The 25,845-nt window shown below is 33.9% G+C and overlaps 2 protein-coding genes across 4 annotated transcripts in view; one reads left to right on the top strand and one right to left on the bottom strand.

The window, feature by feature from the left end:
- LOC108768326 (uncharacterized) overlaps positions 1-17,940 on the bottom strand; it is a 20,104-nt gene extending 2,164 nt beyond the window's left edge. Inside the window, exons 1-25 of the mRNA XM_018518719.1 lie at positions 17,792-17,940; positions 17,260-17,535; positions 16,924-17,074; positions 16,497-16,656; positions 16,164-16,427; positions 15,576-15,789; positions 15,197-15,512; positions 14,348-14,655; positions 13,691-14,017; positions 13,071-13,390; positions 12,838-12,935; positions 12,223-12,561; positions 11,715-12,121; positions 11,183-11,360; positions 10,823-10,979; positions 10,105-10,750; positions 9,850-9,984; positions 9,488-9,793; positions 7,187-7,487; positions 6,700-6,930; positions 4,363-4,728; positions 3,808-4,158; positions 3,225-3,305; positions 1,347-3,162; positions 28-937 (exon numbers count right to left, since the gene is read on the bottom strand). Coding sequence (XP_018374221.1) covers positions 28-937; positions 1,347-3,162; positions 3,225-3,305; positions 3,808-4,158; positions 4,363-4,728; positions 6,700-6,930; positions 7,187-7,487; positions 9,488-9,793; positions 9,850-9,984; positions 10,105-10,750; positions 10,823-10,979; positions 11,183-11,360; positions 11,715-12,121; positions 12,223-12,561; positions 12,838-12,935; positions 13,071-13,390; positions 13,691-14,017; positions 14,348-14,655; positions 15,197-15,512; positions 15,576-15,789; positions 16,164-16,427; positions 16,497-16,656; positions 16,924-17,074; positions 17,260-17,535; positions 17,792-17,940 — 8,807 coding nt within the window. The remainder of the gene's footprint in view (positions 1-27; positions 938-1,346; positions 3,163-3,224; positions 3,306-3,807; positions 4,159-4,362; positions 4,729-6,699; positions 6,931-7,186; positions 7,488-9,487; positions 9,794-9,849; positions 9,985-10,104; positions 10,751-10,822; positions 10,980-11,182; positions 11,361-11,714; positions 12,122-12,222; positions 12,562-12,837; positions 12,936-13,070; positions 13,391-13,690; positions 14,018-14,347; positions 14,656-15,196; positions 15,513-15,575; positions 15,790-16,163; positions 16,428-16,496; positions 16,657-16,923; positions 17,075-17,259; positions 17,536-17,791) is intronic.
- A 1,620-nt stretch (positions 17,941-19,560) lies between these two features.
- Positions 19,561-25,845, top strand: part of didum (dilute class unconventional myosin) — a 25,973-nt gene continuing 19,688 nt past the window's right edge. For all 3 annotated transcript variants that reach the window (XM_018518695.1, XM_018518693.1, XM_018518692.1), the window contains exon 1: positions 19,561-19,783. In XM_018518695.1, coding sequence (XP_018374197.1) covers positions 19,757-19,783 — 27 coding nt within the window. In that variant the 5' untranslated portion in view covers positions 19,561-19,756. The remainder of the gene's footprint in view (positions 19,784-25,845) is intronic.

Below are 25,845 nucleotides of genomic sequence, written 5' to 3'. Positions count from 1 at the left end.
TATATACTATTTTATTATATCTCTTACTTGCATTTATCAATAATTCTTGAAAAATCGCCGCGCGTTGCACGCCATCTACATTTACATTCTTCGTGAGAATGGCAACAAGTCGTGGTCTTTCTGCACTTGTGTTCTTTCTTCTTTTTTATATAATAATTTATGCAGATTTGGGAGCTGATCTTTGAAGGTGATGTACCTTGAAATTTTGATTTATCAGTCTTCAAGCAATTCTTTACATTTAATGTACAGATACATTGCAAGGTTGCTAAACGACAATATGCACAGTAAAATTTGTTTTGTTCAAATCTATTGTCTTTGCAAGGACAATTATCAATAATATTATTGCACTTTATGCATTTAACAATGGAATATAAATAATTATTCGAATTGGAAAGTAATTCGCGCGTACAAAGGGCAGATTTTTGCGGTTCCTCTTCCGATTTCTTCTGCAGACAAGGCACACGGTCTTTCATATACTTGGCAATCGAGCACAAAGAATCATTTGAATCAGAAGGTAGACCGCATTTACAAAGAATAAGTTTTTGTAATTTTTCGTCTGTTTTTTTCTGCGGGCAAGCGACATAAGTTCTTGTTGTATCATTCAGAATATCTTGGGAAACTCTATTTTCATCAACAATATCTTTTGGAGCATCTTCGATTGTGGCAACATCCATTTTAGGCATAATTACATCATTCACTTTTATTTCTTTCGTAACTTCCACAGGACTATGTTCCTGCAAAGTTACTTTTTCTTCTGAGAGTTTCTCTTGGTCGACATGAGTTGTAATTTTTTCAGCAGGAACAGATAGTACTTCGGACTGTCGGGGTTTAGAATCAGTTGTTACTACAATTGGTAGAACATGCGATCTCTTCGCTGCGATGACACGTAGTAATTTAGGCATTGTCTGATCTGTTCTTTGAATATCCATCTTCTTTCCTTTTTCAAGAATTATCGGTTACTAGCGTAATTGGTTTTAGTTTCACAAAAATGTTTTTAATAATTTCTACGAATAAAATTAACGTAATACCGCATCAAATTAGTTAACAATAATTTGTATCCATATCAAACAAATGGTATATTATATTATAATGTAATATTTATATTTTAATTTAAATAAATATTGCAGAAAATTTACGGAAATAATTCTGAAAGCTTTATATAATTAATCTTTACAAGACAAGAAAACTATTATAATGACACTAAAATAGTGTCATATTTTAAAGTAAGCAATACAATGAAAAAAAAATTATAATAAATCTTATCTCAAGAAAAGTTGTAAGGTTTCAAAAATAGATCCTCCTGTCTAAAGATTAAGGTAAAATGAATTAATTTATAATATATGTACCTTTATCTGCAATCTCTGTTTGTAGTGGTTTCATTGATATAGGCACTTTTTTAATAATCTCTCGCTGGTCTTTTGTACCATTGATTTTATCCTCTATTTCCGAAGCAATTTCTGATTGTTCAACATCTCTTTCACCATCAGCAATTGTTTCCTTTGCTTCAATTTTTCCTATTTCTATTCTGTCTGTGATAAATGTCTTACGTCTAATTACATCGATTAATTTTTTAAATTGTCGATGTAAAAGTGACTCTCCCTGTTTGTCATCAATCGTTTTCATTTCTTTTGAAATATCTTGCCTTTCTTCTTTTTCTTCCGAATTTCCTAACGTTTTTTCTTCCTGTTGATTATTTTTATTTGATATCAAATTTTGTGTAGGATTATTCGATTGTTGAAAGTGATTCCTCATTGATCGATTAAGCGATTGCATTCTTTGTTGATTAATACGAAATTTCGATGTTTTCTCTACACTGAAATTAGATACAAGATTCGAGCGATTATAAAACTGCGCGCGTGGTAATGTAGAATAAACATTTTTTGACAATGGTTTAGAGTCTTTAATTGATTCATTGGGAGTACGAGGAACATTTTTCGATCGATTATTCATCATTTTATTTATTTGCTCATCTTGCTCTACATTAATAGATTGTTGTTCCATAAAACTATTGAGAGCAATATCATGCTTATTATTTGGTTTTACCATTCTTTTATTGCCAGCATTCTTTTCCGGACTATTTAAGTTCGAGCTAGTTGTACTTTCTTCCACAAGTTTATCTTTTACATCGTTTAGGGATACTCTGTTAACATCGTCTTGGTTGGCAAAGTTTGAATCGAGAATCTCCTTACAAATTGTTTCCTTTGGGTTATCTTTGGAGTCAGAACGCTCCGCCTTGTAAACTATTTCTTCTTCCGGGAGTCTATTCGGTTCTCCAAACGCTGTCTTGCGAACTGTGATATCTTCCGGAAGCTCTTCAGTAACGAATTCCTGGCAGACTCTTGTTACTTTCGGAGGTTCGACCGAATTTCCAAATCTTGTTTTATATACACTAGTGTCCTTCAAATGTTCCTCTTTCTTCTTACACGTTCGTAATTTTTCAAAACGTTTCTCATCGCCACATGACGTTTCGCATACAGTTACACTTTCGATTAATTTTCTAGGTGATCGGCAAATAGATATTTTTTCTAGACTCTCTGCGACATTGCACACATTTTGAGGAAGCTCTTTCTTGTCTTTCTTAATGTCCTTGCAATAATTTTCATCCTCCTCCGCAATACAACTACACGTGGACCATCGTCGAGCTATTACCTCCCTTTGGCAACTTCCGAGAGGTTGTTGCAAGCGTTTATATCCTGTCTGCCTCTTCCGTATATCTTTGTGATTTATTGATGAATCCTGGAATATTTTATTTCGATATTTACAACCGTCTGCGAAATACTCTCTAGGTTCCTCGCCGAATGCGCACTTCTTATAGATCGATTTCGGTAACCACCTGCTACCATCGACCGCATGACACATGGTGCATTCGCTATCGTTTCCGCGAACATTATTATTGCGATCGTTATTTTTGCGATAATTCCTTTGTTCCACACCGGTACAAATCGCTCTTGACAGGAAGACACCATTGTCGTCTAGCCTGGCTTTTGGTTCTGAAGGATACGTGGTCATCCAAGACTCTGGATGTTTGGTATTGTTACACGCGCTGAAACTTGAACATGGAACCGTTAAGTATGACGAGTCCTGTTGAAGATCTATGTTATCCGTATCTTTGCAGTAGTAATCGTCTTTGGTTGATGAGGTAGCGTCTTTGCATCGGACGTTCTCGTTATTGACTTTGACATCTGTTTCTTCCTTGCTGTTGGCTTCGCTCAATTCCTTCCTGCTGATCCTGTGCTGTAATGTTCCGTTATCGTGAACGACGTTATCATCACTTTTCTCATGAATAAAATTAGGCAACTGCTGCACTAGCAATTTCTTCTGTTTCTCTTTTATGCTGTTTATGAGCTTACATGATGACGCACTGCTAGCGCTAGCGCTTCTCGAATTGGGTTCGGTAATTGTATTAGAGCTTGTATCCGTGTAAGGAGGTCTTGATTTTTTTCTTCCCTTTTCGAACACAACCGGTTATAATTAGACATTATATATTAATAATTAGATAAATTAATAATTATTTCTAATTTATATTATATCAGTGAAGTAATCATAGTACGATAATTATATGAGCATAATAACAAAATAATTAATTCCATCATTAATATTTATTAGCTTTCACTTTTTTCATAGTACCATCATCCATATTGGATTATTAATATAAACACTTAAATTATTTATAATTATACATAACGTATTCATAATGGTAAACATAATATAAATGTGTTTTTAGACAAAATATTAATCCATTAATGTATTTTGAAATCTGAATTTTACGTTTTATATTGGATAAAAAGGATTATTTGATAAACTTACCTGGTTACTGTCATTAGTCTCTGAGCAAATATAGATATTGACATTCCCGGTCATTCTGCGATTATCGGTATTTACATTATTCGCTGATTTCGAATGCTTTTTGCTCTTTCTTTCACCGTTAACTTTATTTTGTACTGGTAATGGTATTGCGTTCTCGTACATTTTTTTGCACATATACGAACTGTCATGCGTGGATAATTTATCACGCTGCCGTGAAACATGGCATGTAGTTTGTCGATTGGTGCAAACGTTGAGTGATTCCTTGCAATGTTCTTCTAGTGCGCGGGATCGACATGTATCGGATATTCCTTTAGGTTCCTTTGAACAGGGCAAAATCGACTTTTTCTCTTCCTATTTCAAAGAAGTTTATTTATCAAAATTTTATCTCGTTATTTAATTATTTTTCACAAGGAGTAATAAATTACAAAAAACTAGAAATATTTTTGACGTCACTATTTAATCTACTGTTGTTTAGTTTTATATTTTTATAAAAAATATAAATATCTAGATAAAAATTCTAAGGATATGTTGTGGATACTTGCATCTTATAGGTACCATTGAAGTTTTCACGAGGGTTTTCATAGCATCTTTAATAGAATTATTGATCTGTTTAAGGGAATCGTTTATTTCTTTGTTGATCATCTCACTACTGAGCCTTGTTGGACTGATACCTTTATCGTGCGCGAGTAGCTTCTTTTTCGCCAATATATCCATGCAAATCTCTCGCTTGATCCTTTTCTCTCCGCACGTTTCCGAAGTGCACGCGCAATTCGCCTCCGGCATTCTGTTATCATTTTCCGCCTTATTTTCCGGCTCTTGTTCTTTCATGATATTCTCTCCCTTCTCTTCGTTCACGCTAAAGCTTCCAGAGTTTCTCTCCTTCCTGCTTTCGGCTGATCGGCGAAGACCGACGTATTGATCCTCAACGGGGAAAACCGATGGTCTTTACGTCGCGAAAGAGGTAAGCTACATTTGCACTGTGCAAAAGTATCTTTTGTGCGGAAAATACCGTGCTCTATCTCTTGAGTCTTTAAATCCTCTGTCGGTTGAGAATCTACTGCTTTTCCTCTCGCTTCGATTTTTAACCCTAATCGTTTCTGCCCGTGTAAGCTTCTTACCCCCCATTATCGTTTCTCGTGACGCATGTTTCCTTCAGCTCTGTTACACAAATATATAATTCACTGTGTGTGTGTTCTTTTTATTTTTTTAAATTCCTAGAAATGCTTACATTCTTTGTCGTAAAACTACAATTTATACTTGAAAATTTGAGTTACTTGGTTAAGTATCACGTCATATTGACACAGTAATGAAAGAAAATGTTGAAAGTTACTTACGAACGTCTTTTATTTTTTTTTTTACGACGATTGTGAACATTATTTATCCTTGTTTAACATTTGATATATAACAGGGATGAAATAATTTCGAGCATTGCGAGTGTCAAGTGAAGCGCACCCTTATGTATTGAATAACTTAATTATTTATTGATAAATTATTGATATGTTAACATTATTGAATTATTAATATAAATTTTTTACTATGTTCCGAAATCTCGTAATTGATTATTCTATAAAAATATTATTCTTAATATTGATATTATTCTTAATATGGATACATAGTTAAAAAATTAACAAATTTGAAGAGCACATTTATTGTTATCTCACACAAAACAAAATTCATTTTTAAGTGTTAAAATCATTTATAAATCGGATAATAATCAGACATACAATTCAAAAATACGGAAAAAGAAAGCTATTCATTTCTAAGGACTTCGATTTCCATTTTATCTTTCTTTTTTGTTTCGATGGTATGTACACACATGAAATCGACCAATACATTATTCACGTAGCTTGTTGATCGCATTTCCGATGGTCACGAGTTTCGGAATCCTTCATGATTTACGAGCGTTCTCAATTTGCCTGTGTGAAAAATATACGATCGTCTTCAAAGGTTTCGCGTTAGTAAATGGATTTTCAAACGGTACAACTTTGACTCATATTCATTCATTGAGCGCGCGTATTAATTAATCGTTTAGTCGTAATAGCATTTAGCACCAACGATAAGAAATCTGTTGTTGCTTTTGATTCTGGTAGTCATTGTACTTGTTTTCAAACTTCAGTGCAGCATGTTATCCAGTTACGCACATAAAGTGAATTATTGCACTCGTATACGTGAATGCGAATAACGCGATTTTTTAATATTATTATCAACTTTATTAAATATTTGGTATGTTGCTTCATAAAGCTACTTGATAAACACTTGATATCGTCAGAGAAGTGATTATTATTTTTTTAATTTGATATTATTCCAAAATAAATTAAGCTTATAAATTCTAAACTTATCAATATCTAAAACTGAGTTAAAATTAGACTTTCAATTATTTATATATTTTAGAAAATTTTTCACAGGCAAAAGCCACCTTAATATTAAAATAATATTTACCACTAACACACTAATTTCAAAACTTCTTTATTATACACTAAAACACATTTATGAGATATCAACATTATTATCTGTGGTTTCATCAGCCGAAGTCGAAACATCAAATCGACGATGTTCGTAGTAACTGCAAATCGATGATAACTCGCTAAACGATTCACTTTGAAATTTTTGAGTTGCATCGTATATTGTAGTACATTCTTCTTCTCTTTCGCGTTTATCACACTTTGGCTGCATATGAACATTAATTATAACACTAATTGTATTTTATTGAAACATAAAGCATTTATATGCATTAAATTCCGGAAGAGCATAAATTAATTTTAAATTGTTTTAGCTTCCATACTGAAAGCCAACATGCAACTGAATTTTCCGTGGTTAACTGCAATTTACGCGTAAATTCACTTTTACCGTCCTAATCCCGGTTAAATTTCTCACGAATAAAGTTTCATTTACCTTAAACTTGTTTACAACTTTCTCAAACTTCGACGTTGTCGTAATTCCTACATGGTCATTTTTGGGAGGAAATAATTGTTTCAGATCATTACATTTGTCTGCGCGCTGAGATAAAGATATTAAAGGCTTGTCGGCTTTCATCACTTTCTTCCGAAACTCTCGCACCACATCTTTGAAAGTTTGCGTTTCTTGATACGGAAGGGTATTCCCCTCGGTCAGTCTTGTGGAGACCTTGGAATGTATTCATATCGAAACTAAGAGATATTCTATATCTTTAACCTTTCATTCTTAAGCGACCACGTTGCTACGTAATTACATTGAGAATACTTTCCGTTTCCAACAATCACGTAGCAACAAAGTATATTAAGATTCAATTAGAAGGGAAATTAATCAAGCTGTATTAGCATATTATTAGATACGACAGAGTTCAAGAATTCTTAGATCATTTTAGATAATAGATAATAAGATCTAGAATAAATTTTGTTACCGAAGTTAATCTGCTAACGCTTTCATGAGCATCGCACATTACAGAAGTACCGTATGCCCACTTCTTCGATTTTGTACTCGAGGGAGAATCCCTCGTACTTCGAAAAGCGCTCAAAGCCGTCCATCTTCTAGCTTCTCGTTCTTGAATTAATCTCATTCTATCGTGTTCTTTCAGCTCTTCTATTAAACCTGGCGCTTGATATGCGGGTAGATATTTCTTCAACATAGGTACTTCTAATCTGGTTTTACGTATATTAACATCGTACTTCTTTTTTATTTGCTGTGATTTCTTTTCTGATAAACTGTAATTTAAAAAACTGATTTTTTTACTCTAAAATTTATTAATATTTTAATATGCAATATTTTATCCAGTTAAATAAATATATATATATGTGTGTGTGTATATGTATCAGGTTTTATTTTTAAAATCTTGCTTTATTTGTAGTATCTTATTTTTGTGAGCTATAATAAATACAAGTAACAGATGAAATTTGAATTGTTTAAATATTTCTATATACAGGATGGGACTATTACCATTTTAAATATATCTTTAAAGATCTATGAGATCCAAGAGGAAGATCTGTGTAATGAAATTGCATGATATAAAGAGAGCTATCATACGGCAATAAATCAATCAATCATGCAAGATGTATCCATTTCAAGTATAAATTGATAAAATCCTCATTTATGGAGAATGTAAAAAAATTCAATGCGAATAAAAAAATTTATATCGCTGAATGATATTCTGATCGCACTCGGCGTTTGCATTGAACATTTAAAAATGTATGCAATAAACTTAAATAACTTAAATAGCTTAAATAAAAGTAAAAGTGAACATGAAAAGCGAATAACTTATGAAGGGAATGAAATTGGGATTCTTGCAATAGTTGTGTGGCTCGAAATCCTCACATTAGTTTGCGACAAACTGAACCAGAAACTGGTGTTAGTCTAAGGAATGTATTCTACATTTCGGATTGTTACAAATTACACCTTTATACCATCTCAACCTTCACGAAGCATTATATGAAATGAATTTTGTGAATTGTATTGAATTTTATTAAGGAGCTCAATATCAAATTCGAAACAATTACTCATTTTTCATACCGTGTTATTTGATAAGACAATAGGTATTTACTAATCACAGGAATGTTAATTTGCATTTCTGGGCAATGTATTCTTATTAGCTAGAGCAGATCAAATATCAGAGGCACTCTAAATATATATAGTGCAATATCGGCTTATATATATAAAGATAAGTCATATATTTTAAGATTATCTTAAGTACAGCCTCAAAATGTTACGAACCGATCATAAAACTGTATTAGTGGCATCTTAAAACATTACTTAAGGCGGTCTTGAAATAAGAACTATGAATACCACTCGTAGCTAACAAAATTATTGGTCCTTATTTTATCGACGAACATCTAAATGGAAACAGCTACGCCACTTTACTTGGGTATATATTGGATCTTTTGTTAGAAAACTTGTCTTTAATCAGACGACGAACAATGTGGTACCAGCACGATGAATGTTCGGCTCATTTTTCATTGGTTATAAGAAATAAATTTAATGAAAAATTTGCAAATCGCTAGAATGGACATGGGAACCGTATAGATCAGCTCATTTACCAGATACAACTGGACTTTTTATGGGACAATAAAAGATATAGTCTATAAAGAAGAATCAACTACCTCAAGATATACAACAACGAATCATTGCAGCCTATGCGTTGATAATTTTTGAAATTATTAAAGACTAAGTTAATCAGTGATCAGAAGAATCCAGTGTTGTATTGATAGTGATGGCCATCACTTTAAACATCTTTTATAAACATTACAAACGTCATTTAATATGCTAATTAATAATAAAATAACAAATAAAATATTACATAATATATATAGAATAAAACGCAAGTTTATCATAAACGATAAAAGGTTTATGATAAACTTTTTATCGTTTTTTAACTTTTAATCTTGTCCAATAATCTTGGGTTATAAGTTCTGAACTTGTTTTGAGCGCCTCTATCATGTATTATTGAAAAAAATATTTTCGAACTTATTTAAAAAATTAAGATGACCTTGATATCTTCAAAGCCTCCACCTCGACAAATTATTATCGCCATATGATAGCCTCCTTCGTGCAATTTTGGTTACGCAAATCTTTTTCTACACTTTATAAATTTGAAGATATTTAAGGTTGTAATAGTTATTGCCCCACTCTGTATATTTTCTATAATATTCCTATTTAATCTATCATATTTCTATTTTCTCTAAGATAGGATAAAATTTCTATATAAACATACTCATTATTATATGAACTCAAAAGTTTCCGTTGATAATCTTGATAGCAAGCTATTTGTTCAGGTGCTGTAAATTGTGGCTGAACATGACAAGACCAGACTTCTGGCTTGTTTGCAGACTTCAGATCGTAGGCATCATCTTTTCTGCTTTGAGTATCTTCCCTGTCGCGAAGATTACACTGAGTTTGACGATCTTCTCTTAATTCAGCTACTGATCTTAACGGAGGAACGACTCTTCTCCGTCTTCGAATGTCGTCAGGACACCAATTTGTGCGACTTACACAAAGAAAGTCTTCCGTGTGTCGTGTACTATCAAATTATTGATCTTAGTAACTTAAATGTAAAATACAACATGAAAATGTCACCTGGGATGTCCATGAATTTGCATATCGCGGCTGTAAATCTTTTCTTGCTTCCTCCTATCATAAAGCTTTTCTTTAATCAGTGTTGGCTTATTGCAATATTTTTGTTTTCTTCGTGGTGAACTACTATCAGGTTCTCTATATATAACATGAAATTATATTCTTATAATAGATTAAGTAAATTAAGTAATTAAATACTTAAGTAATTAAGTAATTTTAAAAAATCTTTTCTTTTATTGCATTTTCTATTTTCGTTACCTCTGTTTACGTTTATATTTTTCGATCCATTTTTCATGTCTTCTTTTTTCTTTTTTCTTTTTCTTTTTCAAGTCAGCTGCTCTGGAAAATTGCGTGTCGATATGCAACATCTTATCACACCTTTTGTATTTTTCAGATTTTTGCAGATCTGTTTGAATACTTTTTTCGGGTACAGATTTTTTAGTTTCATGCGTGGAAACCTGAACACTTTTTTGTTCCATTTCAATATCTTCTTCAAAATTCGCCGACTTTCTATCGTCAATACGTATTTCTGCCGTTCCCGATTGCTTCGTTAATTTTTCCATGGCAGGTTTTTCGCGTCTTTTTACTTGGCACGTGACGCTGTACAGCTCTGAACTAGCCAACGGATCGTACAATCGAGCTTTTTCATTTACTTCCGAAGTTGATGCTATTACTTCTTCTCTGGCTTTTTTTTCTCTAGATAATTCTTCAGTTTGTTTCTTTTTGGCAAAGTATTTTCTCACACCTATTTCTTCTGCAAAATTATTTAACTCCGCAATTGTTTTGCTATTTTTCGCTAACGATCCCCTTCGATTATTTTCGATTAAAGCTTTAGCTCTTTGTTGTTCTATTTCACTATCTATTGATGTTTCTTCCGTAGTGACAATTTCTTCTGCTTTCTTTTCTGAAAATCAGACAAATATACTTGATTGATTATCCTGTTTCTTTGTTTTGTGTATTTTAAAACAGAAGATACTTTGATCTAATCTTTCCCAATCAGTAGTCAACAATTCCGTTTCTGACATTGCGTCTGTTTTAGACATTTTGTTACATTGTTCTGTAACACTCACGTCCGATTGACTTATGCTATCTTTGACATCGCAAGATGTTTGCGACATGCACGAGCAAGGAATCTAAATAAATCCATTTTTTATTAATACAGATAAATATAACATTATAAAAATTGAGAATAATAGAAATATTAAATAATGTGTGAATAAATTACTGCTTATTTTCATCAGATAATAGTTTTAATTTTGTTAAAATATTTTTTAACGATCGACATTAACCAGAGAATTAAAATTTTACAGAAGTAAGTAGAAAACGATAAATATACTTGAGAGTAATCATCACTAGTGACGTTTGATTTGTCTGATTTTTGATTGTCGAATATTCTGGTATCTGGTAAAATATTAACGCGTTCTGTCGGGCGAACACATCCTCGTTTCGATTGCGAATCTATAATCTCATTCACTTCAAAGTACGCCGTATCCTTTGAAATTGGTTGAAGATATCTATAACATGGATTACATTGTATACACAACATTAGCGTTAATATAAAAATATCTATATATATATCGCTTGTTTACTACATAACGACAATTAAAAACAAGCAAAGTTTTTTCAGAAAATAAATATTTTGAATTATTAAAATTTTGTAACGTTAACTTTAAAGTACAATTTTGATATAATAACTGATTATAAAGCAATAAAAGTATATTCTTTTAAAATAATTTTCTTTCTTTTCAGCTCTTTTTTGCAAGCAAGTAAAAAATGACAATTTTTTAGTTGTAGTAAATAAGCGATATTATAGATTTCATATATTTATTGTTTAGTGTTATTTAATTTAAACTATAGTTTTGCTATACCTTGGTAACTTTTTCATCGTAAATTTCTTCTCGTGAGGATGTCTCAGTTTTACATCGTCAGCTCTCATGTGAGAATCTGGTTGGCGGCAGATCGTTCCGCGTCGTGCACGATGCGAATCATAATTTCTGCTGTAAATATTATCCTCGGAATCGTCATGATCTGAGATGATTTGTAAACAATTTACTTGCCGATCGTACGCCTTTAAGAGTGCGTGCTGTTCGTTCTCTTCGTCGGTGGAAGACGAGGAAACGGAGGAAGAGCTCTTATGCTTCGCATCTTTTTTCGTAGTGCGAATTCGTCGATACGTTTGTACGGGCGAGGTAGATTGATTTCCAGAAAGCATCCGTACTATTCTATCTAGGAGAGACGGTTTTCTCATTCGCCATTCGCCGTCGCTGTCGGTCGTCTAAAAGGAAACGAAAATTCACCGTAAATGATCGATACAGAAATTACTGATTAAAAATAAAAAGAAAAAAAAACGCTAGCGAGATATCGATGTTATTTTACCGTTCTTTTACCGAGCCAAGAAATTTTCGTTAGTGCAGCAAGGATTCTTCCTACGCGACTACTTCGTTTTCTTGCTTTGGCAGTACCGTCTTTTAAGAGTAATTCCTTTGAGCCGTCGTCTATCTCAATGTGAATTACCTCTTCCTCATCTAGCTCTTGTGTAGCGCAAGACTCGGTGTCCGCTATTGACGTAGACGAGCTGGAATCGTTCTTGCGCAGGGAAGAGCAGGATTTCCTTTTCAACCTGGTACGAAGCCTCCTACGAGCTCTCACCATGAAACAGGACGTTGGATCCTCGCTGCTCGAAGTAACTTCCTTCGCCAATGGCTCGTTAAAAATCTAAATCGAACATTTTTTCTACTGAGCAGTTCTTGATTATCGGCATCTATTATTGAAGTCAACTTGCTTTTTTATTAGCATAATAAAAAATTGAGCTTTGATTAAAGCTGCTAAAGAAACTGATAATTTATTTACCTACAAATCACGATATCAAGTACTAGATTATAATTTGAAAAGTTTATTTGCATTAAAGTTAATTTCGCAAAAAATTATTTATATATTATACATATACATATATAAATTTTTAATAAAATTTTTTTGTTTATAATGCCTCACTTGAATCGTAACGTCTTCTCTTATTTTTTGCGCTTCGATGTCTTTGAATGGTATTCTCCGATGCTCGACTTCGATCTCTCGTGATCCTTCTTGATAAGCTGACATATGTAATCATTATTTTAACTTACTCGAATTTATTTTTTTACGGATGATTTGTGAAATAAATTGCGTGCATTTGAAGGCATACATTTGTAGTAAAAGTATAATGCGAAACATAAAAGTGATGTACATACTATAACTATAGACCGACTCAGAACTACTTCCACTGGTATCATCGTCCGTTTGGACTGCTACATTCTTCTTTTCAACAACTGTTCTTTCCTCTTTCCTTTCTTCAGATATTCTTTTTTCCAGTATTTTTTCCTCTGGCACTTTTTCTTCCGGTATTATTTCTTCTGGTACTCTTTTTTCCGATATTTCTTCTTCTATTTCTTTTTTTATCTCTACTTCTTCTTTTGGTTTTTCTTCTACAATTGGTTCTTCTTTTTCATCGACATAAGTACTTACTGGCACAGGTTCCTTTCTTGCAATCAATTGATCATCTGATGAATCTCTGACTTGATTAAAAACGAGATAATAAATCAATATTACATAGTTTTAATAATATATTTTAAACTCGAAAAGATGTCAATATTTTTTAAAATTGTAATTAAATTGATATATAATTCTTGTAAAGAATAATTATTTAAAAAAGCAATAAATTATTTTTTAATATTTATAAATATAGGTAAATATAAAAAATGTAAACAAATATTTTTTTTAAAGACGCGATACATTGCTTGTAATATGTTGCATAATACTTTTATTCTCGTATTTTCTAAACTTTCTTGCAACATTTATTATTAGAACTCACCGCTCCTCGCTAATATCCGACAAATCGCCGTACTCGATAGGCGATCGGCAAATCGTGCAGAGATTCTGCAAGTCCGCGAAGCATTGGATGCAGAATAAACCGAGGCAGCCTGGCATGGCGCATTTAATGTGCGGTTCCCGATCGGAACGTTCCACGGAACCGCACAGGAGACACACGTTCTGCTTTTGAGGGAACAATTTGTTCAGGAAAGGGCAAATAGCCAGACATCGTTCTCTGAACGTGACTCTCTCGATTCTCTCGCCCTCAGTCATGCCGAACTTGCGGCGCAACTGGCGTCGTGCAAATTTCAGAAAGCTCCCTCTCGATCTGTGCACTCATTGAATTGAACTCATTAACTAAACGTAGTTTGCAATTTATATAGATTAAACTGAATGATAAATTGCACGATGGGAGACACATCGTTATTTTCATATAATATAATATTCAAGAGAGATTTTTTTAAATATTTTATTTTAATCCTGCCAGATTTTAATACTCAATTAAAAGTGACGAAGCGTACAACGTACTTTTAATGTAATAGACCGACATCAACCCTTAATAGTATTTTATGCAACGACCAACATAAAACTTTGTTAAAAGTACTTTGATATCAATGTGCCGGTTGATTACTTCATTAAATAATTAAAAATACATTACCTAATTATATGATTATACAACCAAGCAGCTCTTTGCTTTGCTCTTTCCGGATAATATTTGCACAACACGACATGCCGCAATCGTAATCCGTACGGTTCGAATATCGCCATAATCCAGCAGAAGGCGATCAACGTCACAATCTGCGTATACCGATCTAAATCTGGAGGGATGGGATCTGGGAGGCAGGGTATCACATCGATCTCTGTATCCTTTGCGTGTGGCGTGAAGGCTTTCACGATGCTTCGATAAAGGTCGGCGAGATAGCCGTCACCAGACACATGGACGCCCACGAAATTGGGTCGTTGGACCTAGATCGATATATACGTTCCGCCATTATATTACCTTCCATCGTGATTATTCTACGCCGCGGTATATATCCGACCGCCGATTGTCGATATTCACCGCCGCACTCCACGCAAATCTCGATAACAAAATTGCGGTTGTAAGCTAACAGAACATTCAATTAACTCAGTCAGCGAAATGTACGTCAATTGTAATTTAATTCTTCAGAAATTCCTATTGCACTGATTATAAATTTTAAAATAAATTAATCAGCAATAGAATAAATTCATGATGCTTGAACTGGAAGATTCACACAAAAATAAATTATTAGATACTAAGACTCATTTTGATCGAATATGACTTTCTTCACTTATTTGTATTAAATATTTCTCAATTAATTTTCACTCACTATTATTAAAAGCTATTTTTTAATTAATTTAAAAGTAGCTTTTCATCGTTACATTTATTGTAAAAGATAATAATTAAATATTATAAAGGATCTAAAAAAAATTCTTGAAGCATAGGTACATTTTTACTTCCTAATCAATATTAGACTCATTAAGATACCTTTGTTTCGATCCGTCCGTGATACCTAATAGTGCTAAGAATCCAATAAAGACTGTAGTCCGCCATCATATGAATGCAGATTTTAAACATCGTTAAGCTCAAAAAAACTGCAGATTTCGCGAGCTTTATTTTTTCTACTTTGATCAGAGTGACGGACGTCAGTGGGATGTATTGATTTCTTTCGCGGCGGTTTAACGGTAAAATGGTTTCCTTATCCTGACGTGTTCTTATTAGATCGATAGTGCGCAGATCATCAGTCAAGTAGCGATTATCGAAGCGATCGCTCGTCAGCCATTTATGCCGATAATGCAAAATCCTTTAGAAAATGTTTTAATATACAAAATTATTTTGGTTGCAAATTATTAAAATGACACTTTACCTTAGCAGCATGAAGAAAATAAAGAAAGTGGTCGTGAAACTCATCCAATCAAATACAGCTAAAAATCTATCGGTCCTCGCTCGTATCTCTGTAATTATACCAGTTGATACGTCTTCGATGGTTTTAGTTTGATTTGTCTCAAAATGGAAAGAATGCGAAAATTTCACTTTAACGTAGAACATCGCTTTTATGTGGCGAGTGAATCTTTTGATCTCTATGTAAGCAAAAGATATTAAATCAGAAAAAAGTACATAAAAGCTTAGCAATATTATGCTGATGGAAAAATTTTTAAATTCATAAATCGTCGTACTTTCATTTATCGACTTTAATGCAAATTTTATTTTTAATATCAAGAGTTCTCTTTTCTTTTTATTTCAAAAGTTATGAAATGTTTTATGCTTACATAATTAAATGTTTTATGAATATTTAAAATTGTAAATAGATTGTATTCCGATAAATTTAAAAATCGTTGACATTTACATGAGTGGAAATTTAAAAAAATTTATTCCAGTATAAAGCTTCCTTTAAAGTTTTTTTATAAAGTCTTTTCTCTTAAAAATCTTTTATACGTTTATAACCTCAACATACTTTCCTGTACAGCGTTAACTATAGTATCGGCGACATAAGATACGAGTATGCAGATGAAGTCTAGAGGTTTCACTACGTAGCACAAAGCACCGACGACGTACGCCAGATTGCAAATCCCTCCGAAAAGGGGACCAAGCTTCGCCTTGCAGTCATCTACCGCACCTTCAAAGACCCTCTGACACCTGTCGAACGGCGTACCCAGCTTCTTGTTGCAAATATTCACAATGCTGCCCAGCCATTGGAAAACCGATGTGATCACTCTTACTGAAAGATACATTTTTAAAGTTACGAAGATCGATTATACGCAAAGCCAATGGAAAAATGTTGACTCACGTATACTTAACACGAGTCGTTTGATAGCCACGAGAGTCCGCTTAATTTTCATCACGACCACCTTTACCGCCTTTATTACCTTCGATATCGCGTCTCTCAAAGCATAGAAGGGTTCTTTTATTAAATCAACTACATTCTTCACGGCTTGCTTTAATTGTTCCTATATGTATATTTTTATCAATTATATTAATAATAACAATTTCAAATAACGATGACAAATCAAAAGACATAATCAATTTTATGAATTCGAGAATGCGTATGCAACAGAAAGATTGCGGAACTGATGGTACGTTTAAGCCATTGTCGGTCAAACAAAAGATCTAACGATGGATAGAACCAAGGATGTGTGGTTTCAAGGATCCGACATTGTGTAAAGATATAAAGACATAAGTGGAATGCGTAAGAGAACTCACCTGTGAGAGCTTACCTGTCCACAGGCTAAAGACTCCGAAAGGACACTAATATTATGCAAGATATTCTTTGCCGGTCCGGTAAGTGTTAGAATAAAGGCATAGGCCATCAAGGCCTGTCTGCCACGTTTAGAAAAGAACTGCGGCAGCAATAGAAACACGATACACCTGTGCGAATGTTCATATAAAGTCATAAAAGAATGTAAAAAGAAGATAAAATTATGAGGTATAATAAAAGTAAAAAATTCCAAGAATTTTGATACTTTTGACTAATTATAATTTTAATAATTTCAATATTCCATGAATCACTCTTGTATTTATATCATTGAAATTTTCATGTAAGGCGAAATTACCTTACGCGATGAGAAAACGCTAAACCGAGTGTGAGAATCATTCCGAGGATCGAGCACAATATCGTTGCGGACGAGAGAGTAAAACTTAGTTGAATCACGAAGAACACGAAAAACATATATGTAAGAAATATGCCGAACAAGAATCCAAAAATACTCTTCAGAATATAATTTTCAAACGAACCGTCTACGCTAAGAAGTCTCATTTTTTTATAAATCCATATATGTTTTAAAGGGGAAATTATTCGATTCCAGAAATGCTTAAACTTCTTTCTGTACCTATAAAAGTGTGATTGTGTGTAATAGCTTAATTACAAAAAAAATAGTAGTACACTAAAATAAAATAAAATATTTATGGTGCATTAAATAAAAAATACCATCACAATTCTGAGAGAGAGAGAGAGAGAAGCACTAATGTATTTTTTAAAGATATATGTATAATGTAATATATAAATGATGAAGTAGAATTTTACGCGTAAAATTAATATCGATCGATAGATTAAACGAGTTAAAAGGAGTTAAATGGCAGGCTCACTTTAATCTCTTTCGTCGGAGACGCTGCTTCAAAGTCAGATGCGGCTTGACACCCTCGGAGATCTCAATCGATCTCAATTTCTCATCTTCGTACCTCAATCTAGCCTTTTCTAGCTTCCTCGCTTGGAGAACTAATTGAAAAAATGCCATGGTCTTAGTCACGTACTTTATTTAATCTTCTGTTCTATTACTGAATGTTTATACGCGTAAACGTTATAAATTATACAACTATCCTAACTAATAAATATCTATGTTAAAAATGTCACTAAATGTCAGGTTCCAGCATAAACTGAAGTTTCTAGCAACTTGCATACGTTCATATTCTGATTCTTCGTTGTTTATGTTTTATCCATTGGTCTGTTTTCTGTTCCTGCACTAGACTGTTCTAGAACTCTCTTTCTCGTTTTAAACAAATATCAAACGTATATCTATCTCACTTTAAGTTCCAAAAGTGTACACTAGTTCAGCCACAAAAAACAGACCCATAGAATGAGCTACTTCTTATGTGCGTTTTTACTGTTATTTATTTAGAATTAATTACTTTTTTAATGCAATTTAATTTTTTTGTTCAATAATTCCTATTTTATATATTTACTATTATAATTATTAATAATTACTAAGCTGATATTTTTTAAATTTTATTCTCTCTCTCTGCCTTAAAATAAAAAATTGGATCAATTATCTCAAGTTTTTATTTCAGTTTTGTGAGAGAATAGACATTTTATGTACGAATAAGATTTTGTCTAGAGATAAATACAATCATGCAGACATTCTGTAACATAGACTGATATATTGGAGCTCCAAGTTCCGTTACCAGCAAATGATCACAGAGGTAGGCGTCGGCAGATGAACAAGCAATGATAAAAGCCACGTGTTACCAGTACTGGTTTATCAAGAATTTTAATCCGAGCAATGATACGTAATGCAGTTTCCGTTTGATTACAAATATTATTTTTTATCGCGCACATGTATGTACGCATAAAAACTGATAATTATTGCAGAGCTTTAAAAATATTAGCAGCCAAGTTCAAATTGCTTGAATTACAATTGTAAAATAAAAGCTGAAGTAAATTTATGCTCGTTATCGCACTTATCATAGAGTTTGCTGCTTTTTAAAGTCTTATCGAGAATATCACAAACGTTTGAAAGAATTTAATATTTTCCCCACATTTGCGATATATTTAAACATTTTACTTTTTTAAAATAACTTTCTGGATGATGTTTCTTTCTGGAGCAAGACTGATGGCTATCCATCGAGTTGCGTTCTCCTTGTTTGCCTGGAACGTTCTCCAAGAGTCCGCTCTACACCGAACGTCGCCAGTGCTGGTCTTCGATTCTTCAAGGAGGATCGCACGATACCGCCAACGAGCGTCAGAGCGAGACATCAATGATACCGCGATGCGGGCTGGTGAAGGTGGGCGTCGAGGTCGTCGGAGAGGGGCGCGCAATCTAAACCCGATAACGAGCCAGCTGGCAGCGGCAGTGCCGTCGTTTACGTGGAGGTACGACCTTCGCGAGAGGTTGCTCTCGCTGGTGGTGCCGGATCGCTCCTTCGAAAGGTCGCAGCCTGTCCTGGGAAATAAATCGCGACTGGTACCACTCGCGGAGAACACGGAAGTGCCCGTTTATCTCGAGGAACACGTCGAAGAGTGGTGAAACGACAGGGACCAAGAAAGAAAAAAAAAAGGAAAAACAAACATGCCGTGAATTTTGTCAGGTGACATCGCGTACGACCCGACGAAGTCGACGGTGTTCATAGCGCGTGCGGCTTTCGATCGCATGCATCCAACGCTGTAGACACTTCGTCGTCGTCGTCGTCGTCGTCGTCGTCGTCATTTTTGCCGCGCGTGTGCATGTGTACAGTGTGTAGAGGTACGCGCGTGTGATCGTGTTGTACCTGACCTGTGGTATACCTCCTGACCCAGCTTCTACCTGATCCAGGTGCCCGACATCTGGACCAATCGCGATGACTACGAGGGAGCTTTATGTTAAGGTATCGCGGGATACTAGTTGGGGGGGGGGGGGGCTTAACGCTGCGCTTCAAGGGGATGTTTCAATTCAGCATGATGCGCGAAGCAGCGTGATCAGAGATTCTCGTCAGATGGTTCTCCATAACTAGAGGCGCGAAGGGATGTTGCTCCATTTTCTTGATTCTGAAGTTGCGGAAGAATTTTGAAGATAAATATATATGAAACGTGCCTTTATTTTCGAGTGCATTAAAAGGGTTGAAATTCAATAAACAATATTCATAGTAATAATTTATAAATCCTTTGAAACTTAATTACTGTTTAAAATTGTACATTGTCATTGTATTTATATATATGTAAAAGTATTGGGTTAAAAATTCAAGGATAACGAAAGAAAGAGTATGTGAGTTAGATGTTTTGTGTTAATATGTAATTACCTTAACTTGACGTTATGTAATATGATAGCCAACGTTTTGATCTTTTAACAACCTGTTATTTTCAATGGTAAAAAAATAAAAATGACACTGTTAATTTCACCAGAATTAAAAAAAAAACAAAAATTTTTTATGTGCATGTATTTATTGCTTTTAAATTCTGATGAAACTAATGGCGTTTTAATATATTAGCATTGTAGATAACCAGTTGTTAAAAGGTCACAACGTTTGTTTTTACACTATGTAACATTAGCTACGTTTACACTGTGCCTTTAATTCGCGACCTGTACAATAGATGTCCTTGTTTATCCTGTAGGTTAAACAAAGGTACACCTATCGTACAGGTAGTAAACGTAGCCATTGATATTAAGTTAAAATAATATATTAATAGCAGAAAAGAAAAAATCTAGCTCGACTTACTGTCCTCTTTTTCATTATTTTTGAATATTTATTTATACGAGAACCTGTATATATTTTTTAAATTAAATTTTATCTGGATTATTACAGTCGTATATAATATCTCGAAGTCTCGCTTGACGTGATTTATCTTTATATCAACCAGGAAACTCCATGGAGTTGAAAATGTCTCGGTTATACAATCAGTGGAAACTGCGGGAACGATGTCTGCCACTGCGAGTTTATGGTTGCGCGTGCGAAACTGTGATCCGACTCCGTTTCTACGCCTTTTGTTAAACATTAACAACGCGCAACACTTTGGCATTTGGAATAAACATATCTTTCTCGCGGTGTCACCGTGTATAACTCGCAATCCAGAAAAGACCCATAATGATTATTTTTTATAAATATCTAGAGAAGCTATACGTAAGTCCCAGTCTTTCAAGATACTAGTCCTCTATTACGCAACTATAAAATCAAATAAGAATTATATAATTATTATTATGTCTACGTTGCTACATTCCCATAAATATATACGTATATCATGAATATGGGTCATCCATTTACATAATATGCATGTCACAGTTTCTATGATACGAGAGACTTAAACTAAAGAGAAAATACTATTTCTCACTGTTATTCTTTTTACTCTCATTTGAATATAACAGACGTCCATTGTATTTAATTATGTAGACTATTATTCTTGTTTCCAAAGAACGTTTTTTTCCTTCTCTTTCCAATATCTTGATAAGAAATACAATCGTTTCCCTGAAACGTTTATTTGAAGATAATCTGATGACTTAGCTATTTTCAGAGATTTTGTTCGATGCAAAGTAAACAAATTCTTAAATCTCGCTGAATATACCTTTAAACTCAGGCTTTGTATAATATCGTGTACGAGAATCAATAACACTAACTTGGTATCCTGTCTAAAGCATTCTGTTTGTCAAGATTGACGAGTTCTGTATGTCCGATTGTATACTTACTTCTTCATGCACTTAATATCTTTTCCCAAAACTGATACTAACAATAATTTATGTCTGTTGCAACTTTTAAAACCGTAATGATCTATTTATAATTAATATATTGTTGCTTTTTACGTAAATCCACGTCTTTTATTTCCCATTTCTTTAAAACAAAGGTATTGATAAGAATTCTCAATTTACAACGTTCGCTACATTTTTATTGACATGTACTGACTGATCGAGCTGCAGAACGCTGACTTGAGCAATAAAAAGTTGTTAAATATTTTACTGTTCGTGCATGCATTAATAAATACGAAAAAATGAAGTATTTCTCAAGCCATCGAGATTTCTTTCCGAAAGTAAAATCAATAACTGCTAGCGAGAGAGCCTCCATTACCAGAGACCTAAATTCTGGTCTAAATCAGGTGGCACGATTATAAAAATAACGGCTTGTGTTTAATTTATCGCGCGATAATATTTCGTTAATAACACGACTGCGATTACATGAAATGCTTTTGAAAAAGAGACTTGCAATATATGGTACAATTAATATTTAATTAAATTATTTTGAGAGATTTAGAATCAGCTAATAAATTATTACTATATGTGAAAAACATAAATTAACAATGAATTAAAGCGATTATGTGAAACAATTAATTCTTTCCGAAAGAGTTATTGCACCACTTTTTGTAACTCAGCTCTCATTAACAGATCGCTAAACAGCCGCACTTCCTACAATGTCTCACATAATCATGAATTATGTTAACCAAAGCTGAAATCTCGGAATGTCCCTAACATGTCACGACCATGTGATAATTACAATTGTACCTTTCAAGATAATTAATTGTTCTTGGGTGATTCTTTAATTATTTGCTAAACGGCGAAAACGAGGACGGATATTTATACGTATAATTTACACGTATAATTTTATTAGTAATGACGGAATAAAATAAGACAGCCGTAAGTTTAAAATTATACGTTTAGAAGTTTATTACAGTGACTGGCTCTCTTTCTCCGGCTTTTCATTTTTTTCCTTTTTCTTTGAATCAGCTGCTCACTCTCTAATGATCAAGTCCTGATCGGTCTTTCTCGAACAATTAAATTTCTAAATATTGTCGAAAAAAAGAAAAATGTTTTTATCGATCGCGCGTTTGAAGAATCATATTCTTCAATAAAGGTGAAGGTCTCGACGTTAATTCGATTTCGTGTTTGTCTCGTGTACATCTTGTCTGAAGTCAAAATAAGAATCTAAGGCCTAGTCTATGTGAATGTCCATGTATGTGTACATGTGTTTCGCAGGGAAGACTGATTTCGTGAATGTAAATTATATATAAACGATGCTATCAATGCGGGTTAACTGTGACAATGGAATCGCTATAGTACCTTTCAACAATAGTTAATCATCGTCATCCGATTCGTTCCGGAAGGAAATCGTTGTGTCAGCGACAAGCAATATAAGCGTATTATGAAAAAAAAAATGAATTTTGCCAGATTTTTTGCACCTTGAAAATTTAATTGTATGAAAACAACATATGTCTAACGTACAGTTTATTTTTCCTCACGATGAGTAGTAAATCTATGTGTGAATTGAAATGAAAAAAAGTAATATGATGCATAGTAAATGCGTCTTGGGATTTAACGTGCTGCCGAGTAATGAAAACCGAGATTAGAAAGTGCTATTTCCTTTGGTTTATGCTATTCCCTTTAAGACTGTGACGCTTCTCCCCAACGTTGGTGGTTGATTTATCGGAGTGGCCAGGTAAGCGGCGGGGTTGCCCGAGGTCGGGCATCACGCTTTTTGTTATAACAGGTTTTCGCTTCTTCGGACGCGGGGAAACGGGGAAAAAACCTCGGAAATAACTGGCGACATGGACACTGTTCCTTAGGTATATTTTTTTTCATCGATCATGCCAATTCAAGCGTAGCTACGACTATGTGGGTCTTCAGAGAGTTCTGAAATATCGAGTATCGAACACATATGAAAGAGAAAAATACGGTTCGTGTTTCATTGTTCTACGACGAAGGAATTTTAAATCTTTCTCTTTATAGCTTCACAAAATATTTTGCAAATTAAGAAAAATGCATACTCTCTTTTCCTTTATATATTTTCGGAAAATAAAAAAATACGCCATATTATAGAAAAAGAGAATAAAAGAGTGCATTTTTCTCAATTTGAAAAATATTTGGTAATGTTATAAAGAGAAAAATTAAAAATTCCTTTGTAGTAGAACAATGAAACATGAAGGTTTGGTCAAATAAATCTTTTTTTTATTATTCTTCAATTAAGCAAAATAATTTGTGTAAAGTTAATTATTAAGACAAAATTTTCAGAACGAGAAATCATGTAAATAGAAACCTGAGTTTTGATAAATTTTTGAGTATATATATAACGATAGCGGGGACAATTTTCTTGGGACTGTTCCGGTGTGGATCTTCCTTAAATGATCGTCGCCAGATGAAATGTTCCTCATGGTCTCGCGTGAGGAATCTACCGGTCTTTACGATGACGGAGGGCAAAGAGTGTAGCGAGATCGCCTCGTGTTGAGACGTTTTGCTTTTCTGCAGCAAGAGAAAGGGATCTGCTTGGCTATAAGCATAGCTCGCCGATCATGTTCCTCGAACTGATCACCCGGTTGGCTATTCCCAACAATTCTAGCTCACCTTTTAGCATGAAAGCGCATTCGTGACTTCGGATAAATCAAAATTGAAATTTAAGAAATTACAATATAATGGTCCATCAAACTCTCATTGAGACAGAGCCATGTGTGATTCATTAAATATTTGTGTCATTGCCTGTTTGAGATCAGCGTGGAGTTTATATTCTCACATATTGCGCGTTGTTAGAAACCCTTTCTCTTAACAGAGAGACCATTCTCCTTATATTGATTACACCGTGTCGCAGACGGAAAGGACTTTCGTGTCTCAAGATCACTGCGCACAAGCTCTCTAATCTATTATCGATTGCATATGCGTCGTTTCCACCATCGATCATAGAGATTAGCACATTTCATTGCGTCGTCATCCGGATAAGAGAAACTCCTGCCGGCAGTTGAGCGCGCTTCATCGGAGAAGCGCTTCTTTATCTCGCGAAGAAATGTTTCCTGCGTTAAATAAGGCGTTACATCGCCTGGTCCTTTATGACCCCTTCTCTTTATCCGCGAGACGTGAAGTCCTCGCGGCGATATCCCACGAAAGCATTCCGCTGTTACTGACGCGCGCATAACACCCGCGCCCGAAGCGGAAAGTCGCGTTCTCACGGTCGCAATCTTTCTTTCATGGAGACTCGATGACTAAATTTGCCTTTGTTTATCAGGCCGATTAATCGCCCCTCAGGAAGATATAAATTGGGAGCATTAATCCAAGAAGATACTTTCACGTGTCATGCTTGATTATACATTTTATTTTACGCCGAAGGGCATTGCCATTATGTCGAGTTAAATAAAAAATTGAGCGCAGTAAAACGTAATGATGCTATTTCTTACAGCGCTTGACATTGTGATTATGTAAAATTAATGTGCAATTTTTTTATGACGCACACAACAGCTTGAGTGTATTTTAAGGTCTAATTATAAATCACGTAATTTTGCGTGTGTAGGAAAGAAAGAAGTATATATGTATATATATATGTATATATGTATATATTTTAACAGCCTGACGTATATCGCAACTTTAATTGCAATACTTATGGTATAAGTGTGAATTGGATTAACGAGCTTCTGTTTTTTATGGCCTATTAGATAGGAAAAGGTAAACGCATATGTCATGTAAGCATCATAAGTAATCGATCTTACTATCCATCGCCAATATCAACGACAGAAAAGGTAAATTCGATGAAGTTGTTTGCACTAGTCGTTAATAGACCTTGAAGTTTTTATAGTCTCTTAGATCACACGTGTGTTTCATGTTACGAATAACAAAGAGAATATTATCAATATTTATCTGCATTTTGAGATGTTAATAATTGAAGGACTTCCTGAAAGAACGTTGTATTTTTTAACGTTTTTCAAATTTTGTTGTAAATAAAAAAAACATGTAGCTAACGCACAAGCAACGTTTTTCTATTAAAATATCACTTTTTACAAAAATAATAGTTGCAACATTTTTTCAGGGAGCCCTTCGATTGTCACCTCGCGCTTTTAAAAAATATGGGATGTAAAATAAAAGTGAAAAATAGAACATGTCAATGAAAATTGAGTATAAATTTCCATTAATTGTTTTTGTATTTTTACATACATTTATATACACTGAAAAAAAAGTCTAGTTATAGCTATCAAATATTGAGTAAAATAGTTT

This window comes from Trachymyrmex cornetzi, unplaced genomic scaffold (assembly GCF_001594075.2).
Source record: "Trachymyrmex cornetzi isolate Tcor2-1 unplaced genomic scaffold, Tcor1.1 scaffold78, whole genome shotgun sequence".
Classification (NCBI taxonomy): Eukaryota; Metazoa; Arthropoda; class Insecta; order Hymenoptera; family Formicidae; genus Trachymyrmex; species Trachymyrmex cornetzi.
The sequence above is the reverse complement of the archived record's forward strand: the minus strand, read 5'-3'. Positions and strand labels throughout refer to the sequence as shown.